Source organism: Mus musculus, chromosome 11 (assembly GCF_000001635.26).
Source record: "Mus musculus strain C57BL/6J chromosome 11, GRCm38.p6 C57BL/6J".
Taxonomy (NCBI): domain Eukaryota; kingdom Metazoa; phylum Chordata; class Mammalia; order Rodentia; family Muridae; genus Mus; species Mus musculus.
The window spans coordinates 50,796,026-50,809,542 of NC_000077.6; the positions used below are offsets into that span (position 1 = coordinate 50,796,026).

Genomic DNA, 13,517 nt, shown 5'->3' on the forward strand with positions numbered 1-13,517 from the left:
GATTTACCATCCTCACCATGTTTCTTCAGTACAGTGCTTGAGTGACAAGGAGCTCTGGAAGTAAGATGGGGTACAGAGGATGACAGAACGGGACATGGATTGGGAAGTGGCCCAGCCTGAGGGCTGTGGGCAGTTGGCGAGACACTGAATACAGCTGGGTCCCAGGATGATTGGCAGAGAGGCAGGAGACTAGATCAGTTTATCCCGGAAGGAACCATGCACTCTATTGCTCCAGGCCTCAGGATGCCTGGGAGCAAGCCACTTTGCTCTAGATGTGCTTGCGTGCGTACGTACGTACGTGCGTGCATGCGTGCGTGAGTGCGTGCGTGCATTCATGCTTGTTTGACGTGTGTGCAGTGAGGGTCCTTCGTGGGGTCCTGGCAGCTGCATGCGACCTCCTCTTTTCCTTCCAGGAAACGGCTCAGATCCCTCCAAGAAGAGCTACGTGGTTCAGTGGCTGTCCCGGCCTGATCCTGACTCACCTATCCAGAAGATCTCGTCAAGTAACCGACCCGTTTATAACTCTGCCTCTGCCCTCCAGTGCATGCCCTGCGCCTTGTGGAGCTTGCCTTGGGCTCCCCTCCTCTTTCTCTATGGAAAGCTTCCCTGACTCCTGCTGAGCGCTCTCTCGGTTGAATCTGTTTTCTCCGGGCCTGTGTGCTCGGCCTGCTCCTCCTGAGCTTGTACCACTTGGTGGCCACAAGTGAGGGCCAGCCTCAAGGAGGCCTGGTCTGGGGACACCGGCCTCTTGTAGGGAGGCCAGGACCTGGTTTTGTGATAGCTTGTAAAGGGGCAAAGATCTGTCGTGGTGCCGGAGGGGCCTGAGGCCACTGTGCGAGTGTGACCACCTCGCTATGGCGACCACCTCATTGGGCCACATTCCTCCAGGCTGAAGCTGCGGGTCACCTCCAAGGGGAAGCCAGCCCCATCCCCTTTCAGACGCCACCCACCATTGAGTTGAGACCACAGGGGTCTCTACGGTGTGCGGTGTGCAGTTTTTTTCTCCCGGTCTCCCGTGCCGGGGTGACAGACCCCAAGTTTCCTGCGGTGTCAGGGGCTTCCTGGCTGCTGCTGCTGTCTCTGCTGCTGTTGCCCTTTGCTGAGTGTGTCCTTTCCGACTTGTGAAACCATGGCCTGCTTCCGTCCGGCCTTTGCACCCAACCTACATGGCCCTTGGTCCCCGTAGCCCCTGTTCTCTCGGGGGTCCAATCATACGGAGGAGGAGGCAGGGAGGCGTGTCCCTGAGATGGGACATCATGGACTCCACCACTTCCATTCTCTGTCCATTTGCTCCAATGGCCTTTTTATTGTCCTGTGCACATGACCCGTTCAGAGGATTGAAAGTGTGATTGATTGACTGATGATTGACTGATTGACAGATATGGATGTGCCTCACCTACCAGTGTGAACAACTACAGAATACCTCAATTTTTATTGCTTTTTTGCTTAGAAACACTATGTAGAAGATGCCTTAAAGTTGAAAGCTAACAGAATTGGCTGCTAACTCCAGCCTTAGATGGGGGATGTGATCCAAGTAGGGGGCAGGCACTGAAGATCTAGGGGGACTCCACCCATTTTGCCCACCTTTTGCCAAGGGTAAGGTTTCTAAATCCAGATGGCCTTGCTTCCTCCCTGAGCCTTCTGTGTGTGAAGGGACTTAGCAGGCACTCTGACAAAAGGGGTCCCCCCTCTGATGCCCACCTGGCCAGTTGGCGCTGACTGTTTTGTGGAGACTCCCACAAGGGGTTCCCACAGCGCGGCCTTACACCCAGAGGGTGACACACCTGGGTCCTTAGCCGTGACCAATGTAGCACTCCCAACTGACAGTCCCACCAGCCCCTCCTGGCCCCAGCCACCTTCATCTGTTAATAATTCAAGTTCCTGCTGGACCATGCAGCCAAGCCTCCTCCTACTTCCCGTGGCACTAATTACTGTTATGTAAATAATTGGTGTGTAACTGCAAATTAACCCTCTCACGACTGTTAACTTCCAACTTTGACGAGGCAATGTGAGTGATCTGTGTGGTCGCAGATGGCGCGACACGGTCCTGGGCATTTGCCTCCTGTCTGTACGCACTTTGGTTTATCAGGGATATTTTATTAGTGTTTTGTATGTATTTAATGACGTAATTACGTAGGTTCCGTTGTCGTCGTTGCTTTTCTGTTGTTTTTTTTTTCTTCCTTTCTTTCTTTCTCTCCATGAGACATTAGCGTGTGCCAAAGTGACTGTGAAAATGACCTTTTATTCTTACTAATGATGGAAAGACCTCTTGTCATGCATCTCACAAATAAACTCAATAAAAAAGTTCAGTTCAACTGGGAGCTTGGGTTTGCTCGGCTGGTGGCTTGTTCCCATCACCTTCCTGGCAGGCAGTGCTCAGGTGCTATAGGTAGCAGCATCCTGTAGCATCCACCACCTGGTTTCTGGTTCCAGTGACTTTGCTGTCCTCCACCCCACCCCACCACTCTGCCCAACATAGATGTTTAGGGCCCATCTTCCACTAACACATATCCCAAAGACATGTTCAAAATAGGGCTGCCGCACTCCAAGGGCTTAGGGTTGCACTGTCAGTACTAAGTGAACACCTTGCAGAGATGTCTCAGTTTTCTGCTCTTAGGTGCTGCCCGGGATGATGGCTTCTCCCTTTTTGGGGATCAGAGCAGAAGTGTGGGGTCTAGGTTATGTCTCCTGAACCACTGTCATGTGATTGCCTTGCCTTGAGATGCCTGTTCCTAAAGAGTAGGTGCCCATCAGCCAAGAGATGGGGGGAGGTGTGGTCATGGAAAGTCAGCTTAGAGAAGCAGAGCAGTAGTTTTGTGTGTGTGTGTGTGTGTGTGTGTGTGTGTGTGTGTGTGCATAGATGTGCACAGCTCTGCCTGCCTGTGCCTCCTAGGGTCTGTTCTTAGTAGCCACAGGGCTTGTGTTCTGTCACATACTGACAATAACTAGGCAGTGGATCAAGATTCAGCAGAGACCTCTTCACCTGCAATCCTATAGGTGGGGCTCCTGCTTCATGATTGTGCTAGGGAGCAGTAAGAAAGTCCAAGAAGCACAAGAAAGAACAATAGAAGATGGCCCAACATCTAGGAAATGGGATTGGCAACCCAGTCCCCAGACTCCAAAGATGTTCCAGGAGCCATGGCTGGATCCACTGCCCACAACTCTGTCAATCAAAGGAATCATAGCTGAAGAGAAACTAGAGTCCCTAGGAGAGTGGTATCAACAGCGCTCTATCCCTCTGCCATCTCCCCAGAGATGAGTCAAGATTAGCTGTCTTCTACAAGAACCCTGCGTTAGGGCTCCTGATGGCCCAGGATGCCACCTGCACGGGGCACATCTAAGTCCCATGGTGGAAGGGAAAAATGCTGCTCACTTTGTAAATCAGTTTCATGGGCTCTAGAATGATAAATGGGCTCGGGAAACCACAACTCCTTTACCAGGATGCATTTGCTCCCAGCAATACCCACTGCTTCTCCTTTATGACACCAGGGAGAAATTCTTGCCTTGGGCCTTTCCCAGCATCTGTCACACTTTACTGTCTCTCTAACTTAGAGTTCTGTGCAGAACTCTCCTCCTGGGGACTGGGGGATTCGAATTTGATTTTTAAATTGACTTCGCTTTTCCTCGGTATTCATGTTTGATGTTATCTATAGTGCTTGTCTTCCGTGAATGAGCCTAGTATCAATTTTCTCCTAAAACAAGTGATAAGTGTTAGAAAGGCATTCGAGAATACTAGTGGGGGCTCGAGAGATGGCTCAGCGGTTAAGAGCACCGACTGTTCTTCCAGAGGTCCTGAGTTCAACTCCCAGCAACCACATGGTGGCTCACAACCATCTGTAATGAGATCTGATGCCCTCTTCTGGTGTGTCTGAAGAGAGAAATGGTGTACTCATATATATAAAATAAATAAATAAATCTTTTTGAAAGAAAGAAAGGAAGGGAGGGAGGGAGGGAGGGAGGGAGAGAGAGAGAAAAAAAAGAGAGAGAGAAGAAGAAAGAAAAAAAAGAAAAGAAAAGAGAAAAGAAAACTAGCAGGAAGCAACTGATAATCCAGGTGGAATTCAGATACCACCAAGACAAGAGAAGAGGCACGCAGATGACTTAATTTCTCCTATCCAAGTGCTGGCCAGGACTGGCCGTGCTTAGCTTTTTTTTTTTTTTCAAGATTTTATTTATTATTTATTTTATATGTAAGTACACTGTAGCTGTCTTCAGACACACCAGGAGAGGGAGTCAGATGTCATTAAGGATAGTTGTAAGCCACCATGTGGTTGCTGGGATTTGAACTCAGGACCTTCGGAAGAACAGTCAGTGCTCTTAACCGCTGAGCCATCTCTCCAGCCCCCCCCCCCCCCGTGCTTAGCTTTTAAGGGGACTTTAGGAACAATGTGCTCATTCTCAGTGATTTACCATCATTTCTTAGAAGCCAATAATTTTGGTCAGCCTTGGTGGCTCACATCTTTAATCCCAGCACTTAGGAGGCAGAGGAAGGCAGATCTCTGTGAGTTCAAAACCAACCTGGTCTACATATGAGATCCTATTTAAAAACAAAAATCTGAGAGTTCTTGCTATTGTTTCCTACTGGGAATGGAATGGAAGATCAAATATCATAAAATCAAACTTATCTCTGTAACCTCTCGCCAGCCAGAGACTCAGGACACACAGTTCAGCTCCTTGATCTTGGAGAGCTTCCTGGTTACTGGTATTGTTTAAAAAGACACAACCACTGGTGTACTTTCAATAAGGATTATAACCACCTCTTGATCTTGCAGATGGTTACATCCCAGGAATAAAACACAGGGCTAACTGATGTGGTTTTCTACGTTGATATTAATATACCAAGTTCTTAACCAGTGGGGTTTTTTATTTGTTCATAAGATGGTTTTAATTTTTCAAAACTGAAGCTCTGCTTTTTAGTCTGAGGATTCAAAGAAGTCTACCTGGCACGCTGGTGGAAAGGCAGCATCCTGCAGAAGGGGGTGGAGATGCTCAGAGCTTTCTCCATTAACTGATCACTGTCTTTGTGCCAACTGCTAATCCAGGGATGGTCTTGACCTAGAGTCAAGCAACATTTTCTGAAGAGAGTCACACAACAAACATGTTAGGCACTGGAACCTATCTGGCCTCTGCCACAGCTATGCCATAGTTGTTATGGTGGAAAAGTGGTCAATGATAATAAATGTAGCTGTGTTTCAATAAAACTTTATTTATAAAACCAGGTGAAAGGATGAATCTGGCCCATGGCCCTATATAGTTCCCTGATTACTATAGGTAATTCTTGATTCAGCATGGCTGCTGTTAGCTTCCAGAACTGTGATAAGATACCCGAGATTTAAAAAATAGCTATATTGGCTTATGATCTATTTCATGGTTTTCAGTCCATGGGTCTGTGGTAGTAATGTGGGAACACATGACAAAGGACATCTGTCCCCCTACCAGCTGGGAAGCAAAAGGAAAGACAGAAAGGAGTTGTAGTCCAGTATCTTTTTCAAGGCCACACCATCCAGAACCTAGATTCCTCTCACTAGTCTCTGCCTACAAATGGTTCTACCATCTTTCAACAGCATCAAGCCTTTAACACATGAGCCTTTGGGGAAAAATTTCAGACCTAAGCTACCCCAGACTGATGAGAGAGAGACAGTCAGCCAAATGAGGACACAGTTGCTTAGTGACATTTTGTTGTTTGTTTAAAGGAAAAGATACAGGAACAGGACAGAGCACCATGGTGTGACAAGAGTAGTGGCCTCCTGTGGCTGGCTTCTTCCTTTGTCAAAGCTTATTTCGTGGGAGATGTTCACACAGGAACATCTTATTTAAAGCCCTCCTTATGTCCCTAGGACTGTGGTCAATGCTTTTACACTGTTCAGCCTCAGTAGCTGCCAGTAAGTTGCAGATAGTGATGGGAAGGGAGTGAGTGGTACCCTGGGCCCCCAACTCTAACATCAAATGAAATGTGCTTCACATTCTTCATGTACTGGGCATCCAGGAAACACTTTCTCTGAAGAAGCTACCAGTCATCCTAACTGTTGTGTTCTGCTGGCCCTCAGCCTGAAGCCTTTGTGCTTCCTAGTATGTGGTGAGCACATTTCTCTTCGCAGTATTAGGACACCCTGGGCTTCTCCTCATGGGCTGCTTTGTTTTCGGGACGTCTTCCCGTCCGTGGCACCTGCAGCTGGACACATTTCCTGCTTATTTGGACCACTCAAAGCTCAGCCCCGCCTCTGGTGGTATACCTCTCTCTATTTTTCTGGACTGTGGCTTTGTTGATCTAAAACCCAGGGTTTTCCAAATCTGGACGTGCTCATTATTTTCATGTTTCTGTTTTATATTTTTGAATGTATCCTTTGACTCACCTTTGGGACTGGTTCAGATATCGCCTGAGGCTCTGTTTGGGGACTCTCGTGGTGATGAAAAAGCCAGACTCTGGTCACCTTTTCTAACAACTGAATGTGAACTTGTCAGCTAGGCAAGTGAAGAAGGCAGGGAGCCATGAAGCCACAGACTGGGGCGTTTTCTCTCCTAGGAGAGGTCAGCCTGTGCTTGTCTGAGGGATGTGGAACATCCCTGTGACTGTGACTTGTTATTTTATATTGAGTATGTTCCATAAATCACCTCAGTTTAGGTTTTAGAATGAGTTACAGGGGGAAAGAGAAGAGAGAGCGACATTTGGGAAAAAAAAAAAACAATGAATGGGGGAGGGGGTGGCAATTGGCTGAATAACTGAGTCACACACAGATCTGGGGATTGACCAGGGAAAAGAGAGGCAGGGGAATTCTGAAGAGAGAGTTAGCGCTCTCCATGTAAACTGGGGCAGGGATGATCAATTTCTGGATTGGGGAGGAATGAGGATGTCCTGAGAAGGATTAGCCTCATGCGAAGGTATTGAGCTTGTCTGGAAGTTGCCAGAAGTTCAGTGTGGCCAGGCCTCAGGCTGGGTCAGCTCTGCCAGGACAGGATGCAGCAGATAAGTTTGGGCAAATGTCCAAAGGCCCGCACAAGTCTGAGTCTTTAGTCTGTGACAGAAACACATTGGAAGGCCAGGCCAGAAGAGGTGGCACACAGTGAGGCTACAGTTGAAGGGCTGTGTTCGATTTTAGGAGCTGGTTCTTTTAGGTTGAATTTTGTTATAGTTACTACTTGTAGATGACCATAGAGTCAAGTCCTGCCACAAACTACACTGAGGTTCCACTGAGGTGTTGTGTGAAGATCTAGCGAAGTCCCATCCGTGAGGCTGAACTTGGAGTCTCTATTAAGAGCAGAAAGGTTCCGTTTCTGTTTCAACTTTTGAGACAGCCCGGAAAAGTGGGTTCAGCTGGGGATTGCTCGCAGGAGGGGCGCAGTCCAGGTGGGGGTCTGTGGCTGCTGCCCTGCTCAGAGACGCAGACACCGCAATTATCCTGACTCTCCACACCAGCTCACTGCCTCTGTGCTGCCTCTGGACTCTGTCACACGCCTCCTCCAGCAATCTGCACCTGCACTCGGCGGTGGGTACATTTCCCCCTCACCTTGTCCCTTGGTTATTTCTCCCACTCTTGTCTTTCAGAGGACCAGTGCCAAGGCGACAAGTCAATGTTCTGTAGGATGGAAGTCTTGTCTCGCTACTGCTCCATCCCCAGCTACAACAAGCTTTGCTGCAAGTCCTGCAACCCGCCCCGAAACCTCAGCAACACAGAGGACGGAGGTGTGGAGCCTCCTCCCGGGAAGCACAATGACATCGATGTGTTCATGCCCACACTCCCGGGGCCCACTGTAGCTACACAGGTGCAGCCTTCTCCGGGGCCTCCTTTGGAGGCTCCCCTCAATGTCTCTAGCACCAATGCCACTGAAGATCACCCAGAAACCAATGCTGTGGATGTCCCCTACAAAATCCATGGTGTGGATGAAGAGGTCCCGTCTCCTAACCTGATCCCTCGACGGCCAAGCCTGTATGTAAAGACAAGGAACCAAAGAATCCAGGAGCTCATTAATGCAGTGCAGAGGAAAGAGAAGCCGGGAAAGTTCTAATAAAAATAGAAAGATTCGCATCAACAGCCTTTCCCCTTGCTTATAGATATATTCCCCAAGTTAGCAAATCCTGTGTTTGTGGAAAATGAAGCCAAAAACCCTGCTTCCAAGAAGGTTTGGAATGCATGGAAAATGGTACAAAAGAATATATTGGGGTGGGTGGGGGCATGTGACAATCAGCCTAACATGTATTTTCCAGGTTAGGAATGACCTCAATCGAGGCAGGCAGATTTCTTAGTTCGAGGTCGGCCTGGTCTACAAAGTGAGTTCCAGGACAGCCAGGGCTACACAGAGAAACCCTGTCTCGAGAAACCAAAAAGAAAAGAAAAAGAAAAAAAAAAAGGAATGACCTAAATCTTGCGGTGATCTTAAGTGGAGAGTGGACAGGAATATTCAAGTTCCCTAGTTTCTTATCAATGATGGGAGGTCAAGGGGGATGACTCCCAGAGAGAAAAATTTTGCTCCAACTTACTAAGCAATGGTTGAGAACCTTCATTTCCTTGATGATGACCAGTCCCCAGACAAAGAGATGAGACCGCTGGGGACTCTTAGGTGACAGGTGACATAGTGTTTTATTTATAGATCAATTGCCAGGTTGAGTACAACTAAGTGGAGGTCATGAGTCAAACCAACCCCAAGGGCCAGGCAGAGGATAGGATAAGTGTGGTAACCAGTAGTATAGGGCTCTGATCAATCAGAGAAGAAAGCCCACCTAGAGCTGTTGGTGGGCTTTAGCCATGGCTGCCAGTGTGACATATAGCTTCCCTACAAGCCGAGCCTTGTCATAGGTTGCACTTCCAGATACCTCTGTTTCCTGTCCTCAGAATCCTTTAAGTTGTGGGGCTGAGGTCACCCAGGAATTTCAGGTCTAGCTCCACCTGGCTCCAACCACAGGTTTCCGTTTTAACTACTAACTACCTGGTGCAGTTTCAAAACCTGGTGCTCAAAATGTGTGCGGTGTTTTGATCTCTGCTGAGCAGGGGCTGTGCATCTATCTAGTTCTTTCCAGGAAATTGATGAGATTCTGTAATGGGGGGATTCGAGGGCAGTTCTGAACAAGAGCCATTGGGTCAAAGGCGGCAAGGACCACTTCTCTCTTCTCCACTTCACCATGGCCTTACTTGCTGCCCCTACCCATGGCTGTGGTAGAAGAGTCGCACTATTCTTCTCTGATAGCCTGGGCTAAAAGACCCAGTGAGGAAGAATGATGGAGTCATCCACTCTGCTGGGATGACCCAACATGTGGTCCAAGAACCAGGACTCTCTCTTTCCTAGAGTCCCAGTTCTGCCACCATGGTGGTAGATTGCCAGGCTGTGGGGCCTCAGGTTCCGAGAATGGGTTTTGCCTATGGTCTGACCTTGCCCCTGCCCACCTCCAACCTTTAGATGTTCTAGAACGTGGCAATCTGGTCTGCAATCTGACGTACAGGGTGGGAGGTGGGAGCCCCACTTTACCTTTTTCTTTAGAAGCTCAGATGACTTTTGTTTGGGGTAGAATGGTGTTTGGTGAGTATATTAGTCAGGGTCCTCTAGAGTCACAGGACTTATGGATAGTCTCTATATAGTAAAGGAATTTATTGATGACTTACAGTCTGTAGTCCAATTCCCAACAATGGTTCAGTAGTGAATGGAAGTCCAAGGATCTAGCAGTTGCTCAGTTCCACATGGCAAGTAGGCCAAAGAGCGAGAGAGGCAACTCCCTTATTCCAATGTCCTTATATGGCCTCCAGCAGAAGGTGTAGCCCAGATTAAAGGTGTGTGCCACCACACCTTTAATCCCAATGACCTTGAACTCAGAGATCCCGCTGTCTTAATCTTCTGGAGTGCATAGCCACTATGCCTCAAGATCTCCATACCAAGATCCAGGTCAGAAACTTCTATCTTCTAGCCTCCAGATAAGGGTCACTGGTGAGCCTTCCAATTCTGGATTGTAGTTCATTCCAGATATAGTCAAGTTGACAACCAGGAATAGACACTACAGTGAGCCAGATATGAATGGGAGGAAAATGGGAGGGAGGAAGGGAAGGGTGACAGGAGGGTGGTGGGCAAAGGCGTATTTGCTGGCATTTTGTGAGCATGCTACTCCAGTGCCCCACACCTTAGTAAGACCTAAGGGCATGTTAGTGCTCTAGCTGGGCCCAGCCTGGCCAGAATTCTAAGGCTTCTCCTCTGTGTCCTCATCAACTGTAGATCTAAGATTCATCTTCCTTATTGACATTCCCCAGCCCTTCGCAGAATTTAGGGTGCTGAGACTTGGGTTGACACCATTGTGGCTGCTCCTCCATTAAATTTTGAGGTGCTCTGTATGCTTGTGTGAACTTGTGTGTGTGTGTGTGTGTGTGTGCGCGCGCGCGCGCTGGGGAGAGGTGTCTGTGTGAATGATCTATGGAAAGAAGTCAGAGCATAGACACCAGATAAAGATGGTGCTTAACCTTCCTCCCAGAAGGTAGCCAGACCCTCTTACCATCCATTCCTCTGCCCCCACCCGACCCTGCACTGCTCCAGCTCCCAAAGAACCAAACTGGGAAATGTCCCTTTACTACCCCTCCTGGTATGTGGTTGAGAGCAATTCTGTTCTCCTTCCCCCTTGTAAGCTGGGAGTGAATCCCATGGCTGGCCCGCATTTGTTGAATCCAGGTCAGCAGGGTTTACTCCTGGGCTAAAGAACTGAGTACTTCTTGTTTGAGTCTGTGGTAGAATGTAGAGGAAATGTTCTGGACTAGTACTAGTTGGGATGACTGAGTTTACCCATTCTAAGGGCTGTGGGATAGTAACACTCCATTGTCAGATCCTAGCAAATCACAGAAGCCCCACATGGGACAGCCCCAGCAAGACAGCCTTGAGGGAGACAACATCCTTGGTGCGTTGGGCCATGTACCGCGAGGCCTCTCCAGAGTTAGTGGTGCTCATACACGTGTGGCTAAGGAACACAGTGTCCACTGGGCTCAGAGAAGCTGCGCATGCCCGAGCATGGGAGGATGGTTTGGAGAATGCTTGGAAACAACCCTCAGCTTCCCATGAAGCTCTTATTTCTGGGGTGTTCCTCAGAGGCAGGTAGGTGTCCTCTGAAGGCAGGTAGGTGTCCTTTGAAGGCAGGTAGGTGTCCTCTGAAGGCAGGTAGGTGTCCTCTGAAGGTTTCCGGCACGACGTAGTCACCCAGACTGTCCTGCATCACCCAGAAAAATATGAGGCACCTGGGAGTCGTTCTTCATTCCCAGGGAGGTCAGGCCACATTTAAAGAGGCCCTTTCGGAAACCCCGTGGAATCTTGTATATAAGCCTCTCATTTGTATTTTACAAGTTTTCTTTCTTGGTCTGTTTTAAGTATATAAATGGTGCTTAGTACCAATGTTGGTCTGAGGTAACATTCTGACTCTATTTACTCCTGTGTGACACGTGGCTGCCAAGTGGGGGCCAAACACGGTGCTCAACTTAAATCACAGAATTTTATCTGACAACAGCCATCGATGCATTTTCGTTCTGTATAGCAAAAACTGACTCCTTATTTTCGTAACTTATTAAAGTGTCTGTGGTTTTGCAAATCATGACCTTGTTTGTTACCTTGACTGCACTCATCCCCAGCATAAAGTTGGGCAGGAGAGATGTGTTACACTGGCAAGCGAATCTTGGGAATGGGCCCCAGGTTCCTGGGGTAGCGGGACATCCAGGAGCTCTGACTGTGGCTGCTCAAGTCAGCAGCCCATGGTGGGGAAGAAGCGTCCTCTTCCAGCTTCTCATGGGGTGTGACTTAGGGAAGAGCCCCCAGCCCGATCATCCTTCCAGCTTCTCATGGGGTATGACTTAGGGAAGAGCCCCCAGCCCGATCATCCTTCCAGCTTCTCATGGGGTATGACTTAGGGAAGAGTCCAGCCCAATCATCACTATCCTCGTTCCTATAATTAGGGTCTCCAGGAGAAAACACTAGGCACTGAGCTAAATTTGAATTCCAGAGAAACAAGGGACGCTTTGTAGTATGAGTAAGAGACGGACTGAAAAGATAATTTGAAATGTTTCTGGAATTTGAATTTAACTTAGAGTCTTGTGTGTGTGTTTTTAAAATTTAGTCAGCCAACCCGTAAGCAGTACTGCACTTCCAAAGAAAATGCCATTCTCTCTCCCTGTGTTGGGGAGTTGGCTGGGGAGGGATTGAAAGGCAGATTCCTCTGTCTACTTGTGTGAGAACTCTAGCAGGGCCATGCAAGTACAAAGTTGTCAGCTGCTGGGTGCCACACACCAGGAGTGCCCCATATTTCAAAAGCTCAAATTTGTTATGCTAATAATTCCTAGCTTCATACTATCTCTTGATATTAACTTGATAAATCTTAATAATAATCCCTGATTGTAGGTTTTAGTTTCTATTTCTGTCTCTTTTGTAAAACCACAGGTCGTTTCACTATTTTGAGGGTCACTTTGGGACACGCAGAAATGTTCAGTTGATACTGACTCCTTGGTAATGTCATCCAATGATAAGGTGACCAATTTTACTTCTAGAAATGACCGTTAGAGGCCCCCCCCCCCTTGAAGTTGTAGGACTGTGTGACCTGTCTCTGGCAGAGTGCGTAATGACCCATCTATCCCCTTGCTTTTAGATTTACCACATCTAGGCACTTTGTGCTAACTGTAGTAAAGTTTTTAATACCAGGTTTAAAAGATTTTTATTTATGTATGTGAGTGAATGACACGTGTGTGAGGCTGCTCACAGAAGTCAAAAAAAGGCATCAGATACCCCCTCCCTGGCCCTAGAGGTACAAATGGTTGTGAACCTCCTGGTTTTGAGTGCTGGGGACCAAATTCGGGTCCACTTGAAGAGCAGCAATCACGCTTAGCCATCTTTCCAGCCCTTGTCTTTTGAATAGTCCAGAGCTCACTATGTAGAACAGGCTGGTCTCAAACTGGAGAGAAATCCACCTGCTTCTCCCTCCCAAGTGCTGGGATTATAGGCGTGTGCTCCTACACCCAGATCAGTTTAACATTCTCCCATCAATATCCTTATTGACACCAAGGTCATACGTTCCTTCTTGTGTACTCATTGTTTTTGTCCTCTTTCTTGTCTTCCTTCTGGCCACGTGCTCCCCGACTCCCACTCCCCATCTCTCCAGGCAGATCTGTGGGAGACTATTTAGTCTGTAAGCGTGTCTTTGAGGGACTGTTCACTGGGCTAATTGCGGGAGGACCCATCTTGAGAGTATTACTTTGGCTGGAATCCAGAACTGTCTGGAAAGGAGCAAGTGAGCAGAGCACTGGCATTCACTGCTCTCTGCTTCCTGTGTGTGGATTTGATGTGAGCAGCTGCTTCAAGCTCCTGCCACCCTGACTTCCATACCGTGATGGACAGTACCCTGAACTGTGAGCCACAATAAATCCTTCTCCACTGAGTTGTTTCAGGAAGGGAAACTAAAACAGAGAAAGCAGAAGAAAAATCTCCTTGTATTACTAGCAGGGAGGGAAAAGGTTGGCATTTTAAAATATGTCCCAACTTGGACTCTGAAACAAAGGCTTGTGTCCAAGAGCAAG

The 13,517-nt window shown here is 48.1% G+C and overlaps 1 protein-coding gene across 2 annotated transcripts in view; it reads left to right on the forward strand.

The window, feature by feature from the left end:
• The window catches only part of Adamts2 (a disintegrin-like and metallopeptidase (reprolysin type) with thrombospondin type 1 motif, 2), a 205,489-nt gene extending 193,941 nt beyond the window's left edge, over positions 1 to 11,548 (forward strand). For both annotated transcript variants that reach the window (NM_175643.3, XM_011248901.1), the window contains 2 exons: positions 414 to 503; positions 7,544 to 11,548. In NM_175643.3, coding sequence (NP_783574.1) covers positions 414 to 503; positions 7,544 to 8,004 — 551 coding nt within the window. In that variant the 3' untranslated portion in view covers positions 8,005 to 11,548. The remainder of the gene's footprint in view (positions 1 to 413; positions 504 to 7,543) is intronic.
• The last annotated feature ends 1,969 nt before the right edge of the window (positions 11,549 to 13,517 follow it).